The sequence below is a fragment of the Armigeres subalbatus genome, chromosome 1 (assembly GCF_024139115.2).
Source record: "Armigeres subalbatus isolate Guangzhou_Male chromosome 1, GZ_Asu_2, whole genome shotgun sequence".
Classification (NCBI taxonomy): domain Eukaryota; kingdom Metazoa; phylum Arthropoda; class Insecta; order Diptera; family Culicidae; genus Armigeres; species Armigeres subalbatus.
Window position 1 is genome coordinate 23,232,956 of NC_085139.1, and position 27,784 is coordinate 23,260,739.

The 27,784-nt window shown below is 42.0% G+C and overlaps 1 protein-coding gene across 4 annotated transcripts in view; it reads right to left on the minus strand.

Annotated features, from left to right (window-relative positions):
- Positions 1-893: 893 nt before the first annotated feature.
- The window catches only part of LOC134222701 (ankyrin repeat domain-containing protein 12), a 509,755-nt gene continuing 482,864 nt past the window's right edge, over positions 894-27,784 (minus strand). For 2 of the 4 annotated variants that reach the window (XM_062701874.1, XM_062701864.1), the window contains 3 exons: positions 1,948-2,068; positions 1,667-1,878; positions 894-1,473 (listed from right to left, as the gene is read on the minus strand). In XM_062701874.1, coding sequence (XP_062557858.1) covers positions 1,318-1,473; positions 1,667-1,878; positions 1,948-2,068 — 489 coding nt within the window. In that variant the 3' untranslated portion in view covers positions 894-1,317. Of the gene's footprint in view, positions 1,474-1,666; positions 1,879-1,947; positions 2,069-27,784 lie in introns of those variants that run through there. The other 2 variants (XM_062701871.1, XR_009982435.1) reach the window with 2 other exon arrangements.

Below are 27,784 nucleotides of genomic sequence, written 5' to 3' on the forward strand. Positions count from 1 at the left end.
ACATAAATGGAGTGTTTATCCCAATTTCAATCTGTTAATTTCAAAGCTTGGAGAATGTCTTATAAGTTGAAGAAATATTGCGAAACATAGAAAAAATGTATTTTAAATACAATTTTTAATTTCATGATCTCACCATTGGTTGTCAAAATCAGGAAAAAAGCTAACGTGTCGGGATACTTTTGATAGAGCATGAGCAAGATTGACCACCCAAGGTTGCTACTCCATTCTTGTCAGGTCAGCTATATTTACAAATAGAACCAACGGATGATGTATAAAGACTAACCACATCCACAATGTGTGGGAACTGGTGACCCAAAATTGAGCAATACCTGCGCTGGCCTTTTTGAATCAAGGATGGGGATGGGAAATGTTACCGTGATATTTGCTTTGATGGAAGTCTACGAGCCATCTGCACTTCCACGAGAAAGCACTAGATAGGGAGTGCAGCAGAGTTTGTTCTAGCTACCGGTTAAACGAAAACACAATTAAGTACAACTTACAGACCTTGCATTGTAAAATGAAACATTTTTGACGATCGTGCTGCGTTTGTTTGGTCAAAGTATTCTAATTGTCCGATCAGAAGGATTATCCCTTGTGAAATTTTTTAAACATCGGTTAATTTATTTAAATATATTACTTACGGTAAAAGAAATCACTGATACCTTATGAATGTTTCAGAAACTGAATGAATAGCTACAACGATATAAAATGAAAAAAAAAAACTGATTTTCATTTCAATGTCATAATAAATAATCGTATGTGGATGTGGATGTTCAGAAGTTAAATATGTTTTTTGAGTGTTGATCAAACACGAAACAATAGATGGAAGGACCCAAGACTTGCACGCCTCATGGAAATATTTTGAAGTGAAAACACCATCCGTTGTTAAGACACCATCTGGTTCCCCCAGGTATGACCCGGGCTCACCAAATATTACTGTATAGAATTCTGTATATTTCGATATTTACATAAGAGTTAGTATGAACAAACAGAACAGTATAAAATAAAATGAATTCTACATTTTACAATCACTTTTAAAGCCACCTACACATTGCACGATAAGATTCCTAAGCCGACAACAAAGTCGGTTCAGAATAGTTTCTAAAATTTCAACACGCCAATCGATACCTCGGTACAAACATATTTGGGTAATATCTCGCTGAACAACTGGCTATAGAGCCATAATTTTGAATCGAAAAATACACATTTTAAAGAGCAATTGTTTGGAACAATTGTGGCAGTACGATTGCACACTTTGTAAAAGCTGCTACCCCAAGGGGGACGGCCCCGAACTCGACTCGAGATTCGAATCTTCCTCTACAACAGCTGGAAGGGAGCCTGCGTGGGGCTGCTGTTGCTGCCGTTCGGCCGGATGCTGGGCATCACCAGCGTGTTCGGATTGCTGCTGCCTTGGTTGGCCAATGGAAGCGGGCTGCTGCTGCTGGGGGTGAGGCTGACCTTCCGCGGACTTCCCTGTGGTGGTGGGAGATAACAAAAACTGGTCAGTGCCGCCCGAACCCGGCGGGTCCGGATCGGGCGGATCGGTTCTACTTCTACTTTTACTACTACTAGCGCTAGGGATTGGTTCACTGTCGTTAGGGTTCAGGGTAAAGGTTACATAGTATCGCTTATTGCTATCGAGTTTTTCCGAGGGCAGTGTTATGACCTGTTTGTTGCTACCGTGGGTCAACTCGAGGGCTACCTTGCTTGCGCCGGCGCCGCCGAACGGTGTCAGATAGCTGGCGCTACTCCCGGGACAACTCGGGTCGGTGGGGTTGGTGAGGATTTTCGGCAGGAAAAAGCTCCCAACCCCGCTGGATGACGATTTGTACTGGCCAAATCCGAGCTTGGGCATCGTGTGGTGGTTCATCATGGGAACTGAGGATGATGGAAATATCGAACGATTAGGAGTTGGGATTTATGAGATCAGGCATGTGGAATGCTTACTGTAGGCTGCGCAAGGGATCCCCGTGTATGCATGGGTTGCATGAAGGCAGCGGTGAGTCTTGGTGGTGCAGTTCAAGGCTCGCTCGTATCTACTAACGTCGGGGCTAGATCGGCGCTCCGCCTAGGAATATATTGGGGTAAAATAGAAGATAAAGCGGGTTAAAACCAGGCAACATGAATTAGTCCACTAGAACTGAAACCAATGTGAAACTATATAGTGAGAAAAAGTCATTAAAGTTTCAGTAACTGGTCCCCAGCATTATTTTTAACATGAGTCTGTCATTCGTTAAGGAGGAAAGGTAAAAAATGATGTGTGAAATGACTTACTCAAATGATGATGAAGTATGTATTCAACATTATAAGATTTAAAATATACTTATATGTAAACCAATAAGCATTTAAATAGATCTGTAAAAAAGAGAATAGATTAAGATTGATCTCAGTGCAACAATTATCTACAATTACATATTTGACTAAAGTTCGAACTACATTACCGCTTCTTAATGCATGGAAAGCCTTTTTTATAGTATTTGGTTACCGTGTTTGAATAATGCACATAAGGGGGAAATTTTCACTACCAATTATGCTTCTACTGGACAACACTGAATAGAACTTTTAAACTCTGCACCACCCACAACCAGCATCCATAACTACACATTTTATTCAACGACAAATACGAATACACTAATTTTAACAAATTTGGTTAAAGTTAATCTGATCAATATATTATCTCCACTATGGAATCTGTTGTGGAATCATGTACGATTTTATGTTAGTTATTTGAAAAAGCTTCATTGAGTTCCACAACGGGATCTTTACTGCACTGAAACCACAGTAGATTTTTTATACCCTTCATTCATTGGACTATCTTAAAAGCTTTGATGATTCTTCCAGCAAAGCAGCGGCGACGGAGCATCAACTGCCGCACGAAGGTGAATAAAGCAAAAACTTTAACCCAATTCGCTTTATGTTTAATGCAGCACAAGCGGATAATCGCACAACCAGATCTCGACATCCACCCATAGCCTCCAGCTATGCAAAGAAAGCGCTGTTTATCTAATTAACACCTTGTAATTCCATTATGGTGTGCGGTGGTTCGCCTCGCCATCATCCCTTCAAGAATGCGATTTTTCACCGCTCAGCAGCTTTATGCTGAATTTTTTTTTTCGCCATCCCAAAGTGTCAAACATTCCCCCACGTTCAGAGATCTCCATCAGCAGTCTTTCGGTTGAAAGTGTGGTACCCAGCATGCACGAATATTGGACCACCACGTGGTTCGGATACGCGAGCATCCATCCAGCAGTAATAATGTGGCATGCCGCATCCAAGTGGAAATTGTTTTTTTTTCTCGCTCACCCATCCGTTGCACTTAGCGACTGTGGAAAATTTCAGTTTCGCTTTTCGGGCTCATAATTTTCCCGGGGTGAGCTCCGTCCAACTGATGCCAACTATTCGAATAATTTCAATAGGAAATAATTTCCACAAATTTATGATCCAATTTATCAGTGCTCGGTGAAGGTGAATCAAGTCGTGGATTAAGCGGAAAATGTAAGCATCGGTGGTGGTGCTTCGGTTCGGTCATTTATGCCTGGTCTCCCCGAGTGGAAAAAATGTTGAAGCGATTACTTCTTTACTTTAGCGAGAGATTTTTCCCCCACTCATTCGGAAGCCAAGAGCAGCAGAATATTGTTTTTTTGCTGGTGCTGCTGGTTTTGCTGAACTACTCTCGGATCCCATCATCACTTGAGCAAGTTTTTTTTCCCAGCGCTTATGTTGAAGATGAACACTTGGGAAATTTAGTGTAATGGAATAGCTGGCTGCTTCTGTGTGTAGTTTCTACCGGAGCTGTAGCTGCAAAACGTGTATGGGGTGTGTCTTCGTGGAGCGGTTTTCTGACGCGCTTCACTAAATTAAAATTTGCTCCGTTCATGCATACAAACTCAGCGAATCGTTTTACATAAATTTGCACGTCCAATTTTCTGGTGATGATGGTCTCTCCCGTTCGGCCCCTCACCGGTTCGCTTTGTCCTCATTTGCCATGACACACCTTGTGTTAATCTGAACGTGCCACAGTCGCCAACTGATGAAATACATGACCTGCGTGACGACTGTTGGACGATTTTGACAGACGAGAAAAATTATATAAATACCGCAGGATTGTAAATCTAAATAATCAGCTTTACTGTAGATAGTCCAGGTATTATTTTTGCCCGTTGAATCCTATAAACGTAAGAAGATGACGGTAGACGGTAGGGTGGCTCAGGACATCGAAGCTGGAACTCTTCTTAATGATGGCTGAAGTCGGTTTGCCTCAAGAAGCTTGGATACTGTTATAGGCAGATATGATTCGTACAATTCTATGACACTTTTTGAAATTTTAATAAGTTTAGTGATCAGTGCCATTTGAATCAGCTGCTTTTTGGCAACATGCCGGCACTTGAAGTTTTTTCATGGAAAACTGAATGAAAATCTTCAAGAGCATACATTTGAATTAGGACGACGACATTAAAGTCATCGGCAATTCTTGCAAATCAACGATCGCCGATGATAACGCAAATGATGCCAATTCTCAAACACGGGTAGCTAGGGCATACGATGTGTCTCTCTAGTGCAAACAACTGAAGGAGTTTAAATTGGCAGAAGACCTTATGCCCGCCATCAAGTTCCAGAGTGAAGTCGATGTAACGTCCACTTCAGTCCAGTTTCGCATCAATTACGGACGCCAATAAGGTGATAAAAATCAGGAAGCTTAAGATGGGCTGATTATTATTGTGCATATTGTGAACAGAAACCACCCGAGCAAAGTCTGAGTTCATAATGAGACCAAATAAAAAACATATTTTAATATCAAAATCACAATAAAATTATAGATTGTTTTTAAATTTTGATATCTTAGTCTGATTACTTATTTTGATTTCAGTTTACTGTTGATTTCTAAATTATATGATCTGATATTAAACTGATTATTTTGTTATAGAAAACCAACATCAAAATCCATTTTCAATTTGTTTGCATCGACAGCAGACATATTTTTACAATTTTATGTCACAATAAGCTTTTTCTGTTGTATTTTTGTTGCTTTAACTGTTAAAACAACCAATCCAAGTAATCATAATCAAAGTGGGCGATTGTACAACATCAACACAAGCTATCGATTTGATCTCACGCTTTGCTCGCACATCCATCCGTAGTGGATAGGTGCCACAGGTGCTTCGAATTCTGTCACAAGTCCTGAGGCTATATGGGTCCAGTGTAAACCGTGCAGGAGATATGGTGAAGAAAGTTATATGACACAGGCTTGCCACAAAGCACCAAAGTATCGGATCTGTGTCAAGGAAAAAACAAGCTTGCAAACACGATATGGAAGGATCGGATTGTCTATTCAACGAAGAAAAAGATAAGTGGTTGTTACTTAGTTACTTAGTGTTAACTTAGTGGTTGTTCGATTTAAATCGTCACCAAAATAGTCCTACTTCTTCTTCGTCACATTAGCATCTTCCAATGGAACTGTCCTGCCGCACTGCTTTAGTGCTCACGCAGAACTTCTACAGTTATGAACTGCGACTTTCATTCAACCTTAATTTTTGCATTTGTACATCACGATGCTATCACGATAATATTTTTATGCCCAGGAGAGTCGAAAAAAATTCCTAGAATTGATCAGGAAACGACCCCAGCCACCTTCAACATTGATCCCCGCTCGCTTTAAAAACCTACTCCTATATAAACATTTGAAATGACTGCCGTATTCTAACGGAGCGATTTGTAGTGACCCTCCAAAAATAATTTGCTTTTGTAAAGGCCCTTGGAGGTTAACTACAAATTGTTGTAGGGTAAGGTTTTGGGGCCTTTTAAAAACAAACAATTAGAAATTGAATATTGAATATTGAATATCGAATTCACTAACCCAACTTGCCAAGTTCTACGGCTAACTTCTAAACGCAAACGATATGTTAGGACCTGCTGTGGCCCACAATGAGATTCGTGTACTATTGTTGGGTGTTTAAGCCTTAGCCTCCAAGGTTTTGTATGTTTCCAGGAAAAATGTTATTAGCATTTCCAGAAAAAATGTTTTAGTGGTGAAGTTTTCTGAATGGACTTACCTATTTTCGTACCGTCTAAGACGAATTAAGTACTCTCCATTTAATTCCACCAGTTAATTTTCGTTATCTTTGCAGATACGTATTTCGACCACAACTGTGTGGTCATCTTCAGTGTCTCGTACTTGACTCGACTCAAGTACGAGTCAAGTACGAGACACTGAAGACGACCACACAGTTGTGGTCGAAATACGTATCTGCAAAGATAACGAAAACTAACTGGTGGAATTAAATGGAGAGTACTTAATTCGTCTTAGACGGTTGAATATATTCCACTAAAAGAGCTTTATATATTTTTTTTCTATTTTCGTACATTAACACTAGACGTACCGAACCAAGATTTGAGCATGAGCATGAGCAATGAGCATGAGCATGATGACCATGCATTTTGTAGTTGCTACTCCGTGATCGACCAGAACAATCGCAATTGCACAGGGAACCAATGGATGGAAGCATGGGATTTGCTCTCCAACCTCAATGTGCACAATCTGAGAGGTCTAGTATTTTGGATGGTCGATAACGGCGCTGGCCAAGTTCTCACGGTCATCGGGGATGGGAAGGAATTGATGATGCAGTCACTCGCCCACTGCAAGCCGAGAACACCTCTCCACTCGCCACGAGTTCCTGTGGAATTTTATTGGAATCTGGGGTTAGGTTTTATGGCAGAGGTTTGTCTTGGTTAACGGGTTGTCAATGTGAAAGTAATTAAAGGGTGGTGTTTATTCTAATTGGATGCCGAAACGAACTTTTTGGCTCATTTCGAATTCTAACAGTTACCTGCTAGAACTAATCTACTTGTAGGTATAGGGGGATAGAAGATGGAAACGGTATGAAAGCCCATTTCCAGAACTAGCGATTGCTAGAATATAAGAAATATATGAAAAGATACAAAGTAGGAGGAATGGAACTGGCCTGGGATTGAACCCACGACCTCCTCCGACTTCTTTTTTGAGTGCCTGCAGGAATTCTCGCTTAATTTTTCAAAAGGAGCTATGTAAATTTTTTTCATGAATTAATTTGAGTACTGCAATCAAAAGCTTTTTTGTTGTTCTGATGATTGCGCTATTCAAATTAATTCATGAAAAAAATGTAACTTAGGTCCTTTTGAAAAGTTAAGCGAGAATTCTTCTTTTAGTTTCCCCAAAAATTCTTGTTAGTGCTTCTCCAGAAATTATTTCTGGAGATCTCCTGTCTCTTGTGGGCTTCGTGACCGTGCGGTTAGCGACGTCAATCGTCTAGAGCTAGACGCATGTGCTGTGGAGTGAGGGTTCAACTCCCGCCCCGGTAAGGAGAAAAATTTTCGTAAAGCGAAAAGTGGGTGTTGTGTGAATGTCCTGTTCGTTGACTCATGCTAGTTGTTAAGTGTTAAGTCTGTGCGACCTCTGGTTGAAGACGGTGTTTCTGTCTTTTTTTACATCTCACCCAGAAATTCGTCCTGAATTCCTCCAAGAATTCATTCAAAAAAATTCCAGAAATTCTATCTGAACTCATCCTAAGTTTCCCCAGGAATTCATTTTGATTCTCCCCATAAAAATTCATTTTGAATTCCTCCAATAAACAAGGATGCATTCCTTGAAGAGTTCATGATGAACTCCTTGTAGAATTCAGGATGCATTTCTTAAAGATTTCAGAATGAATTCTTGGAGGAATTCAGGATACATTCCTGGGGAAATTCAGCATGCTTTTTTTAGATAATTCTGAATGAATTCATTGTGGAATTCAGAATGAATTCCTGGTGGAACTCAGACTAAATTCCTGGTAGAATTCCTTGCAAAATTCAGGATTAATTCCTGAGGTATTTCAGCAGGAACTCTTTGAGAGACTCAAAATGATTTTTTTTTGTAGAATTCAGAGTGAATTCCTGGGGGAATTAAAATGTATTTCTGTGGAAATTCAGAATGAATTTCTGGTGGAATTCAGAATGAATTCCTGGTGGAATTCAGAATGAATTTCTGGTGGAATTCAGAATGAATTTCTGGTGGAATTCAGAATGAATTCCTGGTGGATTTCAGAATGAATTCCTGTTGGAATTCAGAATGAATTCCTGTTGGAATTCAGAATGAATTCCTGTTGGAATTCAGAATGAATTCCTGGTTGAATTCAGAATGACTTCCTGGTGGAATTCAGAATGAATTCCTGGTGGAATTCAGAATGAATTCCTGGTGGAATTCAGAATGAATTCCTGGTGGAATTCAGAATGAATTCCTGGTGGAATTCAGAATGAATTCCTGGTGGAATTCAGAATGAATTCCTGGTGGAATTCAGAATGAATTCCTGGTGGAATTCAGAATGAATTCCTGGTGGAATTCAGAATGAATTCCTGGTGGAATTCAGAATGAATTCCTGGTGGAATTCAGAATGAATTCCTGGTGGGAATCAGAATGAATTCCTGGTGGAATTCAGAATGAATTCCTGGTGGAATTCAGAATGAATTCCTGGTGGAATTCAGAATGAATTCCTGGTGGAATTCAGAATGAATTCCTGGTGGAATTCAGAATGAATTCCTGGTGGAATTCAGAATGAATTCCTGGTGGAATTCAGAATGAATTCCTGGTGGAATTCAGAATGAATTCCTGGTGGAATTCAGAATGAATTCCTGGTGGAATTCAAAATGAATTCCTGGTGGAATTCAGAATGAATTCCTGGTGGAATTCAGAATGAATTCCTGGTGGAATTCAGAATGAATTCCTGGTGGAATTCAGAATGAATTCCTGGTGGAATTCAGAATGAATTCCTGGTGGAATTCAGAATGAATTCCTGGTGGAATTCAGAATGAATTCCTGGTGGAATTCAGAATGAATTCCTAGTGGATTCAGGATGAATTCCTGGTGGAATTCAGAATGAATTCCTGGTGGAATCAGAATGAAGTGCTGGTGGAATTCAGAATGAATTCCTGGTGGAATTCAGAATGAATTCCTGGTGGAATTCAGAATGAATTCCTGGTGGAATTCAGAATGAATTCCTGGTGGAATTCAGAATGAATTCCTGGTGGAATTCAGAATGAATTCCTGGTGGAATTCAGAATGAATTCCTGGTGGAATTCAGAATGAATTCCTGGTGGAATTCAGAATGAATTCTTGGTGGAATTCAGAATGAATTCCTGGTGGAATTCAGAATGAATTCCTGGTGGAATTCAGAATGAATTCCTGGTGGAATTCAGAATGAATTCCTGGTGGAATTCAGAATGAATTCCTGGTGGAATCCAGAATGAATTCCTGGTGGAATTCAGAATGAATTCCTGGTGGAATTCAGAATGAATTTCTGGTGGAATTCAGAATGAATTCGTGGAGGAATTCAGAATGAATTCCTGGTGGAATTCAGAATGAATTTCTGGTGGAATTCAGAATGAATTCCTGGTGGAATTCAGAATGAATTCCTGGGGGAATTCAGAATGAATTTCTGGTGGAATTCAGAATGAATTCCTGGTGGAATTCAGAATGAATTCCTGGGGGAATTCAGAATGAATTCCTGGTGGAATTCAGAATGAATTCCTGGTGGAATTCAGAATGAATTCCTGGTGGAACTCAGAATGAATTCCTGGTGGAATTCAGAATGAATTCCTGGTGGAATTCAGAATGAATTCCTGGTGGAATTCAGAATGAATTCCTGGTGGAATTCAGAATGAATTCCTGGTGGAATTGAGAATGAATTCCTGGTGGAATCCAGAATGAATTCCTGGTGGAATTCAGAATGAATTCCTGGTGGAATTCAGAATGAATTCCTGGTGGAATTCAGAATGAATTCCTGGTGGAATTCAGAATGAATTCCTGGTGGAATTCAGAATGAATTCCTGGTGGAATTCAGAATGAATTCCTGGTGGAATTCAGAATGAATTCCTGGTGGAATTCAGAATGAATTAATTCCTGATGGAATTCAAAATGAATTGCTGGTGGAATTCAGAATGAATTGCTGGTGGAATTCAGAATGAATTCCTGGTGGAATTCAGAATGAAATCCTGGTGGAAATCAGAATGAATTCCTGGTGGAATTCAGAACGAATTCCTCGTGGAATTCAGGACGGATTCCTGGTGGAATTCAGAATGAATTTCTGGTGAAATTCAGAATGAATTCCTGTCCATCATTCTTGCTACGTGCCCGGCCCACCGCAGTCGTCCGATTTTCGCGGTGTGAACTATGGATGGTTGATAGCTGGACGGACTTATTGAAAATTGTACCACTCGTGTTAATCCCTGCTCTTCGCGTTACCTCTTCCAAAGCAATGTTGAATAGCAGACCAGAAAGACCATCACCTTGCCGTAACCCTCTGCGCGTTTCGAAGGGACTCGAGAATGTCCCTGAAACTCGAACTACGCACATCACCCGATCCATTGTCGCTTTTATCAACCGTGTCAGTTTATCCGGAAATCCGTGTTCGTGCATTAGCTGCCATAGCTGGTCCCGATCGATTGTATCATATGCGGCTTTGAAGTCGATGAATAGATGATGTGTGGGCACGTTGTATTCGCGGTATTTCTGCAGTACTTGGCGAATAGCGAACACCTGGTCCGTGGTGGAGCGTTCGCCCATAAAACCCGCCTGGTACTGCCCCACGAACTCCCTTGCAATTGGTGCTAGTCGACGGCATAAAATTTGGAAGAGTACCTTGTAGGCGGCGTTCAGCAATGTGATTGCGCGGTAGTTGCTACAATCCAGCTTATCGCCCTTTTTATAGATGGAACACACGACACCTTCCATCCCCTCCTGCGGCAAAACTTCCTCCTCCCAAATCTTGGTAATGACCAGTGCAGCGCTCTAGCCAGTGCCTCACCACCGTGTTTAAATAGCTCTCCTGGTAGTTGGTCAACCCCTCACGCTCGTTCGTAAGAAGGTTCCCGTTGATGTCCTTACACATATCAGGCTGTGGCACGTGGCCCTTACGTGAACGGTTCAACTTCTCATAGAACTTCATAGAGTGCTCCGTTGCTCACAGTTGCTTCACAGTTGCTCCGTCTCTTCACGGTCTCGATCTTCCTGCTGGCGCTTTTTCCTCTGGAAAATCGAGTTTTGTCTGTTCCGCGCCCGATTTTATCGTGCCTCGTTCGCCATCGTACGGTTTTGCAGCAATCTCGCCCATGCTGCATTCTTCTCTTCCACTAACTGCTCACATTCGCCGTCATACCAGTCGTTTCTCTGATCCGGGGCCACCATGCATAGTGCAGTGGTTGCGGTGCTTCCAATGGCGGATCGAATATCTCTCCAGCCATCTTCAAGGGACGCTGCACCTAGCTGCTCTTCTGTTGGGAGTGCCACTTCCAGCTGCTGCGCGTAGTCTTGGGCTAGTCTACCGTCTTGTAGCCGCCCAATGTTTAGCCGCGGCGGATGACTCCGACGCGTGTTGTACACCGTCGAAAGTTTTGAGCGCAGACATACTGCAACGAGGTAGTGGTCGGTTGTTCGTGATGTCGGAGAAGAATTTGTCGTCGATTAGAACGTGGTCGATTTGCTTTTTCGAAACATGATTAGGTAATTTCCATGTGGCCTTGTGGATATTCTTGCGGGGGAAGAAAGTACTTCGGACTACCATTCCGCGGGAAGCTGCAATGTTTATGCATCGTTGGCCGTTGTCGTTCGATACGGTATGCAGACTATCCGGTCCGATGACCGGTCTATACATTTCCTCCCTCCCTACCTGTGCGTTCATGTCACCGATGACGATTTTGATGTCCCGCAGTGGGCATCCGTCGTATGTCTGCTCACTGGAGCAGTACATAGAACGCTTATTTTTAGTCGTCGGGTCTTCCTTCGTGTGGACTATGATACTATAGACGAAGAAATGGCCTTTAATCCTCAGCTTGCACATCCTTGCGTTGATTGGCTGCCACCCAATCACGCTTTGGCGCATCTTTCCCAGCACTATGAAGCCGGTTCCCAGCTCATTGGTTGTGCCACAGCTTTGGTATAAGGTAGCCGCTTGATGCCCGCTTTTCCACACTTTCTGTCCTGTCCAGCAGATTTCCTGCAGCGCTACGACATCGAAGTTGCAGGGATGTAATTCATCGTAGATTATCCTGTCGCAACCTGCGAAGCCTAGCGACTTGCAGTTCCATGTTCCAAGCTTCCAATCGTGATCCTTTATTCGTCGCTTAGGTCGTTGCCAATTGTATCGAGTCGTATTATCTCCTATGTCGTTCGTAATGGTGTTTTCAAAGGCGGCTTATTGGGCCTGCGCAAACCTCCTGTCTCGTCGGAGGGCCGTCGTATCAGGGCTGTTTAGCGTCCCACCTAACACCAGGACTTGGGCTTGTGCGCGTTGAGCGGCACACGGTCCCTTTGGCGGAGCCTACTTGCGGATACATGCAGCTTTTTATAGAGGTTTAACAGGGCCCACTGTCAAACCCCACCACATCATAGGCAGGCACCACAACTTGCAGATGCCCTGGGGAGGGATCGTCAAGCCCTTGGACATAGTCCCTGCTGCCCCTCACGGTGAGTAGGTAGTTGATTTAAGTTGTTTCTAGCTGCACCGGATTGCGTCTTAATCGTTCATAAAAATGGTATTTGCTTGGCATTTCCACTCATGGTTCGCAGGTGCTTTCCTATATCTGTACAATTTTTCTCTTAGTCTGCCTTGATATCTATCAGAAAAAAATGTATTTGAGTGATATTGCCCTCTTTTTCCTATCGTAACATCTTCTAGTACGTAGATATTTGACCCTCGAAGTTCTCTTACCATCGGCGGAACGAATTTCGGGTCCAGTTTGCGGTTTATCTGATTCACCTTCGAAGACTGTGTTAACGTTCTTCTCCAAACTAAGTCTCCGACGTTAAATTTCACTTCTCTTGCTCCTAGATTGTACCGTGCCTTAAATTTTTCGTGGTTATTCCTTCTGCGCTGTAACACAAATTCATGAATACGCTTAATGGCCGATAATCGAATGTCTTGTGCAATTTTAGGGTCATCTGGTGTATTGAGATCCTGTTGAACGTACAAATCGGTGCAAAATTTAGCTCTCTGTCGAAATTGGCGACATGTGTGCTTACTGATGTTGAGTCATATTGTGCGCTATTGATTGTATCGGTTATTGCTGGTAACTGCTCATCCCATGCCTGATGATCATCTTCTAGTAATGCACGAACACACGTTATCAACACCCGATTTACTCTCTCTGCATTATTGACCATTGGACAGTAATATGCTGTTTTCATATGTTGTTTTTCGCTAGGATGATGTAGTTTTGTGCTAGAAGTGTATTAAATGCCACCGATGTAAATTGTTTGCCGTTGTCTGAGAGTACTATGCGTGGACGAGAGAATTTGAGGAATACTTGCTGCTCCAAAAAATCTACCATCTGCATTGAATCTGAAGCCCGCATTGGATGAGCAATCACGTATTTCGTTATCCAATCTGTAATGACCAGATACCGTGTTGCCTTTGCGTGAACGTGTGAAAGGTTCCACGAAGTCTACTGAAATTAGTTCGCAAGGTACACGAGCGGGTTTGAGGTTGCCCATCTTTGGTGTCATCGTATAATTCGGCGCCTTGCTAGATTTACAGATCGTGCACGTTTCTACATATTGGCCTATGTCATCAAACATGTTGGGACAATAATAATGCGTTTGTAATTTCTGCGTTGTTTTTTGTGCACCTAGGTGGGCGGCCGAAGGAGAGACATGAAATCGCTTGATCAAATCTAGTCTGTCCTTGAGTGGTACAACCCTTCTCCAACGGTGAGCAGATTTACCTGTTTCGTCCTGAATTGTACAGTTTTTGAACAGATCTCGTTGTATCAGGCGAAAGTCTGGAAACCTGTATGAATTCTTTTCAACCCCATTTCTCATTTTCTCATACCATGCCTCCTGTTTATCATCAACTTCAAATCTGACTTCTGCCACGATCCTCGATAGTGCATCGGGAACAACATTAATCGAACCTTTTCTGTACTTTATGTTGAAGTCAAAAGCGTTCAATCGTAAAAGCCACCTGGACATAAGCGCTGTGGGACTTTTCATAGACTTTAAATAACTTAGTGCAGCGTGATCGCAGAAAACTGTAAAGTGTATTCCTTCCACATATCCCCTGAATTTTTCAATCGCTCGAATTACCGCCAAGCATTCTCGCTGCGTTACCGAGTATTTGCGTTCCGCGATTGTTAGTTTCTTGGAAAAGTAGCATATTGGATGCTCTCCCCCATCAAACTCCTGCGTTAGCACTGCTCCTATAGCAACGTCGCTAGCATCAGGTGCGATAGCAAACGGCTTCGAATAGTCGGGCATAGCCAGAACCGGTGCGGAGCAAAGTGCAGCCTTAAGCTTCAGAAAGGACTCTTCGGTCAAGTTGGTCCATTTGAATTTTACTTTGGCTTTCATTAGATCTGTGAGCGGCGCCGCCAGTCTCGAAAAGTCTACGATGAATCGACGATACCAATTGCACAGCCTTTAAAATCATTGCAGCTCTTTCCCGTTGGTTGGGGCTGGGAATTTGACTATGCACTCCGTTTTCTCTGGATTTACGTTCCATTCCTCTTCGTAAAGTACAAATCCTAGATAGTTAATCTGCCTGCGACAGAACTTAGACTTTTCGATTATGGTTCAAATAACTGGTACTTTAAGAGTTAATGCAACAGTGTCGTGGGCAGATACCTCTGCGGCACCTCAGAATTGGGTGACATGAAAGGGTCTGCCTTATAGCTGAGGTAGGAGCAACATAGGGGCCTTCAACCTAGGGTCACCTCCGGCTTGGAAGACAAGTGGAAATTATTCCGGTGCAAGACGGATGATTACTACACTAATTGTAGACCAACTAGGTCGTTAGATACCAACTCTACCCCCTGCAAGGTACCTGGTCCTCTGCTTGTTGGTGGTCTCGCGGCCCAGGTGGGTGAGTGTTGGAGTACACGTGATGCCAATGTATGTCTTTGTGCACAGGTGGTGCATGGGAAGTATCAGGAAAGTTGAGGTGCATACGTGCACTTGTGTAAATCATGTAAGGGGCGCAATGCCCAATATTCATCCCCCGAAGTATTGCTTAATTGCGGGCCGGGAGAATGACTGGAGAGGAAGGAGTGTGTTTTAGTGGGTCGGGAGTGGTGATCCCATCTCCACACTACCTGGGTACGCCTCCCCAGGTGTCTGGTGGCAGATTTCCTTTACCTTCGTTAAAAAAGCATGTCCGGCAATCGAAGCAATTGCTAACACTTGTCTCGAAATCCATACACCTGGAAATCATAATAAAAGCAATAATGCTACGTATTTCAAATCCATTTATAACAACTTATTACAAAGTTTGCTATCATACTATGTTAAGAAATCACAGCTACCCCTTAAATATGATTGAATATGGATAATACGTGTTTAGCTTCTTCAATGCAAAGTCTTAAGCCGCGCAGACTAAGAAGAACAAAATATGCTAATGAAAATGGCATGCCTTAGAGGGAGCCAGCATTGGGCTGAAAACCTCTTTAATAAAGACAATCAATCAATCAATTTAATCTCGAAATTTTCTAGTTTTAGACACCGATCACGGATTGTTCATGATGTTTTAAAACTTATGGGCCAAACACAATGGATAGGGTAAGACGGTATAATGCGACCTGGCCAAAACGCCCCCCTTTGATTTCTAGAAAACTATAACTAATTAAGGGTAAAAAACAGTTGGTGCCTATAAGTATTTGTAAACCCATCATACTATGTGAATGTGGAAGTATTTTTGTATTACACAATGAAAATAATAGCAAAATACTAAAAGTTACAGTTTTAATGTAACTTTTCATGTTTGTTTGCTCAATATTCTGGAGCGACTCTGGCATACTGTCCACAAAACTTGCACTGGAACACTCAGTTGGGCAACAAAATTACTTTTCTCAGTGGTTAATATGATATAAAATTACTTCCATCTTCAAAAATGTAACGATTTTCGAAAACATGTTTCACTGGCCAAACGCCCCAGTGTAGGCAGGACGATATGCCCTTACCAACTGTACACAAGCGCAGCGAGCCTGCAGCAGTTGCTTCCAAATTGTATGGAAAATATTGAAATGTAATTCACACCTGCTTAAATGGACCTATGTTGGTTTTTTAATGCCAAGCGCATAAGGATTTGTATCCTTTTTATTATGGGCTTGATCAAATACTAATGAAGGTCAATTAAACGTCTTTGGTTGAGGTGGGGCGTATTGCCCAGGCACTTTTTAAAATTCATTTCTTCACGACTTTTCAAAAAAGCTTTGTTACGTGTTAACTGAAATATTTTTATATGAATACTCACGGGCAATGCATTTGCGACTTCCTGGACTACCAAATAACACAAAGTTTGCATAAATTGCGTTGAAAAGTAAAAAGTTATCAAGGAGTTGCCTTAGGGGGGGCATATTATACCGTCTTACCCTACGTTTGATCCATTATTCAGGTAATTCAAAAACAGAAAAAAACAACAAAGTTGTCCTGCTTTCGAAGCGTCCGGGAATTCGAATCAAAACGGTATTCTGTGAAATGCACCATCAATCGTGATGCTGTACGGATATATCAGAAGGGGTCCAGCTTTAAGAAATAACATAGGCGATCGCCAAAACTTCCGGCGAAGATGTGATCAACATACATTTATCTAAGTAATGCAGCTACATTATCATTCTTATGAATATTAGATATAGATAAAGGTAAACATATGTTAAGGTGAATCGCGTTAAAGTCCAATTAAAAATCGACATAGCGCTTTAAAGGGCACATAACTCGAAAAGTAAACGACAGGCAAAAGCGGAAAGTAGTTTTTCACCTTTGCTCACTTGCAGCATACACGAAAAAATGGTTCACAGATGTGCTAACCGCCTAAATATTTACATTTGTGTGAGCAAAAACGCGAGGTGAGGGATAGCACGGCCATTGTGCCTGCCATTTTTGGACGCCGCCGTAACTCACCTTAATAGCCGATCTAATAAAAACCTACGTCAAAGCACAATCCACAATCTAAAACAGTAGTTAACATGCTGAAAGCATTCTAAGCTCTAGTAACGGTCATCAATTTCCCAGCCATGCGAAAAACGCAAAACTTTTGTATCCAGCAAGTGCAACACCAAAGCTAATAAATGTAACGAAATGTGAAAATAAATCAAACCGAATACTTTCGGGGGCATCAGCTAGCAAAATCTAACGCAAGCACTAAATATGCACAACCGGGTACAACACACTACACTGTCAAGCGTGGCGTCACCGCCAAATGAAAAATGCTTTTCGTCATATAATAAATGGTACCTCATCTGTCATGCATACCTCTTGCTGATGACGCGACCATGAACAACGATACGAACACCGAGACGGGACATTGTTAATGATGACACGGCGATGCGGGGTATGTGGATGGGTGTGGTCGTGGGTGATGATCATTTGTGCGATGCGCGTTCGTGATTGATGGTTAGAAGAAGGTGGTAGCCACAGACACATCGCGGGGGGATGCAGGCGCGCAAGATGGTGGAACAAAAATGGCGCGTTGATGATGGGGTAAAGATATGGCGTTAGAAGTTGTAGACCATGATGGCATGAGAAGATGCGAGAAAGTCGGATAGATAGGAAAGGAAAGAAAAATAGTTTTTAGAATATATAGAAAGAAGAGAAACTACGATTCAGAAATATAACGAAAACAAAATTGATATATTTAAAAGTAATGCTGAAAGTTGAAAATAAACCTAATTAACTCTCTGGCAGTAACATCAAGGTCGTTGTATGTTTTTGTTGAACCCGATTCCTAGATTCGCCGTACTCATCAATGTGAACCAACTTCATCCTAAGCTTTGATTAGACTCCAACTTAATTAATCATCCCAAAAACAGTTAAGAATCCGCTCACGGTAAGTTAATAAAACAACAATGTAGCGAAAACGTATCATCGCTTCGTTTGATGACACAGCAGTATGGTCCCGCTTTCGCTCTCTGTCTCTTCAGTTTTGTGCAACATTTTAATTAATCTTGCGCAGCACAAATGTCACGTCGGGCATTCGTCATTAAAAGCTGTCGTCCCCGTCCTTGTTGTCATCGTCGTTGGATGCGACGACGGCACGACAACGAGACCCGGCTCCTCTTCTGGTGTTGCATTAGTCGTTTCAGTGCCAAGATAAATTTTGCACAATAAAATAGAGTTGCCGTTACCAACATCCTAGTAATGGCAGACGCGTTGCTAGGAACATTGCGAAGGCGGAAACTAGTTTGTATACTATTCCAATATTCTATTTCAAAATAAAAATTAGCACCCTCAAGGAAATCATTTTTATTCAATTTTAGATCATCCTTGTTGTGAGTAACTTGAGCAACCCTATGATGTCTTCAAACTTAGGACCAATATGATCCAACTTTTTTACCCAACAAACACTGTGACAGTAGAGTGATAAGTGTTAGCTCGAAAATGAGAAATTTTGTATTTAAGGTAAACTTTCTCATTTTCGAAAAAAGGAAATATAAAAATATTCTCTGATTAGACGCGTTACGCTACCATGCGCCTCCATGATCATTCAATCGATCATGAGCAAAGTTCGTGCTAATACATAGCTATCAATGCGTAGCACTTGTAGGGCCGGTGTGTCAGCAGATTGTATAGTCATTCGCGCTAGTAACAGTAGTCTTTAACTTAAAACTTATAATTTGATAACTTAGCTACTAATTTACACTACGAAATTTGATAACCTAAATTGGAACTAGCGTCCTAATCGCTATCTGGTCCGAAGAGGCACAAGGAACCCTAAACTTCGCCTTACACTCACCATAGCGCTCCTGAAGTGTTTTGATACCGACCTGACGGTGGACCTCAGATGTTCGTGTTCTAGAAGGGTTTAGAGTGATGGAAAATGATGAACTGGGTATCCGCCGGGTTCGTGAGGTACACTGCAGGTCATCAAGGTCTCGTTGGAGTTTTGCGGAATTCCGCCTTCTGGAGGTTCTGGCATGTCGAAGTTGAACAGGTTAAACAACAGGGGCCGGAGGATACTGCCTTGGGGGACGATGTTGTGCGCATTGGAACTCGCTCCGCTGATTGAAATCCGCAATGTCCTTTCCGACAGGTAATTGTTGATGATTTTCACCAGGTATCTGGGAAGATTGTGGCATTGTAGTTTGTACTCCAGGGCATCATGACATACATTGGCGAATGCCTTCTCGACATCGAGTGAGGCGATGGCGGATGGTTTTGAGACAAACTTGTCCCGTCTGAAGACGTTGGTAACTCGGGTCAGTTGTTGCACGGTGGATCGACCGCATAGGAACCCAAACTGTTCCTCGAGCAAAATATTGTGGTGTTCGACAGACTCAAGTAACCGGATGTGAATCGCCTTTTCAAACAGCTTGGATAACCCTGAGAGAAGGCTGATGGGGCGATAGCTTATCGGGGAAGAAGGATCCTTCCCAGGGTTCCGAATGGGAATGACTTTCGCAGACATCCAGAACGATGGGAAATAGCTGAGTCGCAGACACTGATTGAAGATTAGGGAAAGGTGCTCAAAGAATGAAGCACTCATGTGTTTGAGCTCGAGAATTAGGATGCTGTCGAAGCCTATGGGGACTTCATGTTTTTTTGATGATTTGATATAGGTCATTAATTCGTCAGTTGTGATGTCCAACTACTTCAAGAAGTCGTTTGGAGTCAGATGGATGATGTTCGCAAGCTCGTTAATGGCTGCTTCATGTGGACCAGTGTTGTACTACACTCAGTGCGAAAAATTCTGCTCTTTGATTTTACTCCATCTAAACTATTTTATAGTCTTAACTAAGTAAGTGCACCTAATAGAAGGATATTTGAATTTTCTAAATGTCATTTCAAACTGTCAAAAAAATGCACCTCAAAGCCACAGGAGCGCGCGCGCTGAAAATACACTCCAGTGAAAACACTCCAGTGTATTTTCAGTGCGCGCGCTCCTGTGGCTCTGGAGTGCATTTTTTTGACAGTTTGCCATGACATTTAGAAAATTCAAATATCGCTCTATTAGTTGCACTTACTTAGTTAAGTCTATAAAATAGTTTAGATGGAGTAAAATCAAAGAGCAGAATTTTTCGCACTGAGTGTAGGACAACACTGATGTGGACTGACGATGTTCTGTCCAAGATTTTTTGAGCTGACAAAGTGAAGATCTATTTCAGTGACCTTCTCTGCAAGAGTTATCAAGCGATCCTTAGAGCCATAGTTGTCTAATGGGATCAAAGGTGGAATGGGCCGAGGTTTTGATTTTAGAATTTTTTCCAGTTTCCAGAACGGCTTAGCACAGTCTGGAAGATCGTGGATCTCATTGAAGAACTCACTATTCCGGAACTAAACCATTCTGTCCTGTATGATTTTTGTCATGCGATTACAACGTATCTACGCCCAGTACGCTGGTACTGCCTGCAAGTAACATTTCGCAAACGGATCAAATCTTTGGTGAGTGTATCAATGGTTAGGGTGTTGCTTACCTGTTGAGCTTTTGGAACATGTTGTTCGCGGGGGTGGACGATCGCCTCTTGTATGAAATGGAACTGATCGACGATTTCATTCGGTGTGGCAGGATGTCACTGGTATTCGATGTTGTCCTCCACACATCTTTGGAACCGGCCCCAGTCAACACGATGGTAGCTTCACCGGGAATGCTGTTGCAGATTGATCGAGAATCCCACTTCCGCCACTGGGTAGTGATCCAAGCTGAGCTCCTGGTAGCCGGCAGGCTGGGAGACATGATCGTTCATGTTTATGATGTACAAGTCAATTGTTGGTTGGACGCCGGACCGACTCAGCCGAGTAAGGGAATCCGAGCTCAGAGTCGTAGTGAGTCGAGTGAGTGTAGAGCGGAGCAGATTCTTTCGGTGGGACGTTTTCGTTCTCTGGCTGCCGGCGGAATCCAGTAGGAGACAGCGGGGGTCATTCGCTGTAGGATGGAGCCGAAACAGTTGGTGCACTGACGTGACGTCGTATGGTGCACTGGCCGATATCGCTCCCAGTCAACGACGGTGTAATTTCTGACGTTAATCAGCTTCAGGTCCTTCCAGGTGGTGGAGCCGTGCTACAGATGGACCAGATAAAGCAGGTTGCGATGCTTCTTCGCCACACGCAGAAAAAAGCGTTCCCGAATTCGTGAACCAGCAAAAATACACCGTGATTCAACTTATGGATTTGGGAACACCAGTCACGTTTTCCAGAACGTTCCAGAAAACGTGACTGTATTACCGAATCCGTGAATGTTGTTGAGCTTGAGCTTGAGCTTGATTGACTGCTCGTAGTTGCTACTCCATTATGACCAGATCAGCTGTTCTTGCACAGGGAACCAACAGATGTTTGCTTGGGACTAGCACAAATCTTCAATGTACAAGTACTGGTGATCTCATTTGTTAGGTCATACTGGCGCCTGTCACGTCAGAATGCAAGTCAATGTAGGGAAGGGGGAGGAAATGATGATGCAATCACTCGCCCACTGCAAGCCGAATATACCTCTGCACTTGCCACGAGTTCATGTGGAATTTGTTGGAATTTCTGGGTTAGGTTGGAGAGGCAGAGGTCCGTCTTGGTTAACGAGCTGCCAATGTGATAGGTAGGAGAAGGTAACTGATGGAATTTCTAATTGGATGTAGGAAACGAGCTCTATAGTTCATTTCCAATTCTAGCAGATTACTGTTAGAATACTCAAGTTGAAGGTATAGGAATAGTAATGGAAACGGTATGGAAGTCCATTTCCAGTTCTAGCGATTGCTAGAACATGAGAAATAAAGAGAAAGATACAAAGTAGGGGAATGGAACGGACCTGGGATTGAACCCACGACCTCCTGCGTATGAGGCAGAAGCAGTAGCCATACGACTACCAAGCCCGCTTCAATTACCGAATCCGTGAATGTTGTTTCCGAAAAAATACACCGTGAACTCGTTAGTTCACAAATTCATGAACGCTTTTTTTTTGCGTGCATGCCATGACGAGCGACCTTGTGCACGGCCACTGGCTTCAGGCCGCAACTTTCAAGTTCTGCTTGGAACTCCTTTTCCTTCATGTCGTGGATTCCTCGCAGCAAAGCCTTGAGCGGATCCATGCCGGGGTGGTCATGAGTGTAGTACTTATACTTGTGGACCTCGAGAAACCCCAAAACGAATTGATGATGGTCCTTGTTTGCCGGCATCACTGTCAAGCCCTCGTTGCAGAGCCGAAAAGTTCATTTCAGTCCCTTGGCAATCAATTGGCGAATTTTCGGGCACAAATCCGGCGTATTGCCCTTCACAAACACAAAAGAACACTTCCACTTCCGCTCTAGTTGTACCTGCGGCAGCTGCGAAAACGTAAACACAGCGAACGAACAAGAAAAAAAACCTTTGGAAAACTGCGCAAGCAAAAGCACATCCATACGCACTGCTGTCAAAAACTGGAACTTTGGGATCTTTGACTCACTCACTTTGGCCCAATCCACCACAGAACTATGAAGGAAACTCAATGCGCTAAGTGCAAGCGTGGGTCTTCCCCCTCCGCATCGATTCGCACGACCGTACTATTTCCGATTCGATGGATATGGCCAATCCACTCAGGCAGTATTTTGCATCACTCGCATCAGTGATAGTGGCTAACCAGCCAATTTTCAAAGGTTTATAGCTACCAGGGCTCTGACGCTGCAGAACTTTCGAGTCTCGTCGGACTTACTAGGTTACCTAATAAGCCAACCTTTTTCGTTAGCCCAGCTTTTCTTTGCTCTTGCCAGAGGCACTGGGACGGACCAGTACCAGATCGATGCAAATTACGTCAAATAATCACCCAAGGTCTACAATCGCACAGCGAGTGATTTGCTCACAAACCAACAATCCAAGTCACCTACAACCGATTCTTGATCAGCAAGCAGCTCCAGTGATACATAAAGCTAGTAGCTCTTTATCGTTCACAGCACATTGGGACAGCAATCAAACAGCAGTGGCAGGAGGAATGTTATTTGGACCCTCTAATGTACCATTATCTAGCGAGCAACATGCAACGCATGTCTCAGGAAATTCTCGTTTTGAACCCAGTTTTGTCTACAGAACCATTTTCTTCGTGAATCCCGAGCAACGTCCTTCAATCAAATACGCAAGTGGGCTACGACCCACAGCTCAACAACCCTTACCAGGGACGGGAATGGTTGACATTTCGTTTTACCATTCATTCTTCTATGCAATAACAGAAAAACAAAACAACGGTAGCAGCAGCCACGCCAAGCAGACGACAGTCAGCACATGCTTTTACCATTTTCTCTCCCACAATTAATGTTTTCCACAATAATTTCACAACGTATAACCGTTTTTGGTGGGAAATAGTCATTTCATTACTGCTTGCTCCTTTTTGGAGATAAGAACGAATAAATCAGTACCTACACAGTGTTGCATCTTGAACTGAACGCGTGCTAAGAAAAGCCCGTTCGTTCTTTTAATCTGGACTTGATCACAGCAATCTTGGATCATCGTTCAGAATTTTCATTTGGCTCTTGAACTCTGCGTTCAGTTCTTATTTTTGAACGCGTTCAAAATATCACGTAAGTGAAATTGAACAATCTGATGCCTTTATAAAGTCTTATTTTTTTTAAATATTAACGTATATGTATAACAAAGACTGAAATTAATCATAATTCAATCAAAGTAAATAGACTTATAATTGAGGGGCTTCAGTCAACGGTTAATTCAGAATTTCAAGGGAAATTAGGAAAATGTTATGTAGCTTTGTACTTTCCGTAATAACATTATGGAAATGTGACTCAGAACATGACGTAGGCCAACGTTCTCGTGGTAAGGCGGGGCTTAGAATTCAAGATCATGGAATTTTAGCTGCTCATCCGAAAAAAAATTTCCCGATCCTTAATACACGAAAAAAAATGACTCAAAAGGACTACAAACAGTGGAATTGAATTGGATAGGACTAACTCGTGTCAAAGACAGGTAAAATAGCTTCGATTTTTGAACAGCAGCCCTTCTTCCAGTACTTTGTATTGCTGTCTGAAGTACTTTATCTCTACACATGGCTGTAAATACCAAATTGTTTCGTAGAAACTTTGGCAGCTTTAATCGACCTATTCCATCGGTAATTATTGGCTGATTGTCCTTGGATTATGAGATTTGTAAATGGCGTGGGTCAATTATTCGCCCTATTAAATAGCATTCCGTCGAAACATGGTCACCAATCCGTAAGCAATCGGTACTACCGCCTTAGTATATTTGATCAGTCAAATCCTGAGTTGAATTCCCATAAGAGAAGACGAACGAGGATGTTGTTCTAATAACAATAGTGTTTTTTTTTTGGTCAAGGATGGCGGATTCTCATTTTATTTCTATCTATCTTTATTTGTATAATTGGAAATTGGCAACGTGTTAGTTAAATAATATCTATACACTATAAACGTGTCTTATGAAAGCTTTTCCTCAATCTTATTATTTGAATCATGATAACAAGTTTTGGGAAATCGTGGAACTATTTATCTGAAAGAAGAGTATATATATATTATGTTTTCGCCAATGAATAGATGCATGATTAAAACCTGTAGACAAAATGTAGACACTTGCTCGCATTAATTTTTCATATGTATATTATTGAGTTCGATAGAATGCGGAAATGAGCCGAAACCTAATAGTGGTACCGATATCAAACTTACAAACCGCTAAAATGCGTAAGAGATTCAAAGCATGAAAACTTTACAATGGCATCTAAACAAATCATTTATTTTCTGTATTAAAACATGAATTAGATAAAATCAGAAGAACGTAACGGGTTCTTTTTCTTCACACATTTTCTCGAATCTTGACTTGCAGGAAATATAAATTTCCATCAAGTTCCTAAACTATTTATTAAATAAAAATTAAATTTAAAAAAATTAAATAAATAAATAAGATTAATCCACCTAGCGGTGATGGTGCCTTTCTCGTTCGTTCAAAAGGTTTGGTCTTATTTTTCATATTTGTTTATATGCATAAAAAAAATTCTCGCCAAACGCAGTTTGTTGCAAACAAATCGGATGAGCATAAGAGCAAAAAATGGCATATTATTTTGTTAAAATTAGTATTTTCGCCATAACTTTTGACCCAAGATCCGGCCAAGTTTCTATAGGATACAATGGGACAAGGTTCTGCGTCGAATGCAATCTGTTGCGAGCGACCTGAGAAGCACACATATTGCACATCAATCACAGTAACTTATATATGACCGGATTCAGTCACAATATGGTTACTGCAACCAGATTTGTTGAACTTGTTTTGCTTGGGGAATAGATGAAGTCTAAGTGCTAAAAAAGTGAGCTAGGCTTTTTTGAACTCTTTTTCACAATAAATAGTAATTTGACCATAACTTCTAAGCCCATAGTCCGATCTGGCCAATTTTCAATAAGGACTGTATCGAAAATAAGTTATCCACATAATTTTATTCGAATAAGTGACATTTTTAACGCGATTTTTTAGTATGAATTTGTATTTTGGCCATAACATTCGATCCCATAGTCCGATCTGGCCAATTTAAAAAAAATAATCAACGGGACAGGATTCTACGTCAAATGCAACTTGTTGTGAGCAAATCGGTTAGGGATAAGTGCCCGAAAAATGAGTGACATTTTTCACGCGATTTTTTTGTATGAATTTGTATTATGGCCATAACTTTCGATCACATAGTCCGATATGGCCAATTTTCAATAGGAAACAACGGGGCAGGATTCTACGTCGAATGCAACTTGTTGTGAGTAAATCGGTTGAGGATAAGTGCACGAAAAATTAGTGAAATTTTTTTAGCGATTTTTTCGTATGAATTTGTATTTTGGCCATAACATTCGATCCCATCTAATATACATAAAAATGAATTTCTGTCTGTCTGAACCTTATAGACTCGGAAATTACTGAACCGATCGGCGTGAAAATTTGTATGCTAAGGTTTTTGGGGCCCAGGAAGGTTCCTAAGATGGTTCGAGACCCCTCCCCGCTTTGGAAAGGGGGGCTCCCATACAAATGAAATACTAATTTCTTCATAACTCGAGAATTAATCAGATAATAAATCAATTTTAGGCGGAACAAAGTTCGTCGGGTCTGCTAGTAGTCCGATATGGCCAATTTCAAATAGGAAACAACGGGACAGGATTCTACGTCGAATGCAACTTGTTGTGAGCAAATCGGTTAAGGATAAGTGCCCGAAAAATGAGTGACATTTTTTGAGTAGTTTTGCGCACACACACACACACATACACACACATACACACACACACACACAGACATCACCTCAATTCGTCGAACTGAGTCGATTGGTATATAACACTACGGGTCTCCGGGCTTTCTATAAAAAGTTTGTTTTTGGAGCGATCATATAGCCTTTACCGTATACTTAGTATACGAGAAAGGCAAACAATTGTATAATTTTCGATCCTATATTCCGATATGACCAATTTTCAATAGGAAAGAACGGGACAGGATTCTGCGTCGAATGCAACTTGTTGCGAGCAAATCGGTTGAGGATAAGTGCCCGAAAAATGAGTGACATTTTTTACGCGTTTTTTTCGTATGAATTTGTATTTTTACCATAACTTTCGATCCCATAGTCCGATTTGGCCAATTTCAAATAGGAAACAATGGAACAGGATTCTGCGTCGAATGCAACTTGTTGCGAGCAAATCGGTTGAGGGTAAGTGCCCGAAAAATTAGTGGCATTTTTTACGCGATTTTTTCGTATGAATTTGCATTTTGGCCATAACTTTTGATCCCATAGTCCGATATGGCCAATTTCAAATAGGAAACAATGGAACAGGATTCTGCGTCGAATGCAACTTGTTGCGAACAAATCGGTTGAGGATAAGTGCCCGAAAAATGAGTGACATTTTTTACGCGATTTTTTTGTATGAATTTGTATTTTGGCCATAACTTTCGATCCCATAGTCCGATCTGGCCAATTTCAAATAGGAAACAATGGGACATGATTCTGCGTCAAATGCAACTTGTTGCGAGCAAATCGGTTGAGAATAAGTGCCCGAAAAATGAGTGACATTTTTTAGTAGTTTTGCGCACACACACACACACACATACACACACATACACACACACACACACACACACACACACACACACACACACACACACACACACACACACACACACACACACACACACACACACACACACACACACACACACACACACACACACACACACACACACACACACACACACACACACACACACACACACACACACACACACACTGAACCGTATCGGATCCCTCCTGACAACGGCAACTGGGTGGCGGATTCATCGGGGATTGCAGCTATCCAAGTGATGGGCAAATTCCCTATTCAAGAAGTGGTAGACAGCTCAAGCGAAGGTTTCGTTATCTCCAAAATCAACGGGATCTTCGTGTGTAGCTGCTACGCACCCCCAAGATGGACTTTGGAGCAGTATAACCGGATGCTGAACTCACTCACGGAGAAGCTGATCGGCCGAAAACCGGTAATCATCGGAGGCGACTTCAACGCTTGGGCAGTGGAGTGGGGAAGCAGGCTGACTAACCCCAGAGGTTACAGTTTGCTGGAGTCGTTGGCAAAGCTGGACGTCAGGCTGTGCAACGAAGGTACCGTTAGTACATTTCGCATTTTTTTTCATCGACGTCACGTTCTGCAGTCCGTCGCTGGTGAGGAACATGAACTGGAGAGTTAGTGAGGACTATACACATAGTGATCATCAGGCGATCCGGTATTGTGTTGGAACACGAATGCCGACGGTACGGCGAGAGATTAGGAATAGCGGGCGAAAATGGAAGGCGAAGGACTTCGACAAAGATCTTTTTATCGAAGCACTCCGAGCGGACAGCGGCGCTACAAATCTGGATGCAGACGAGCT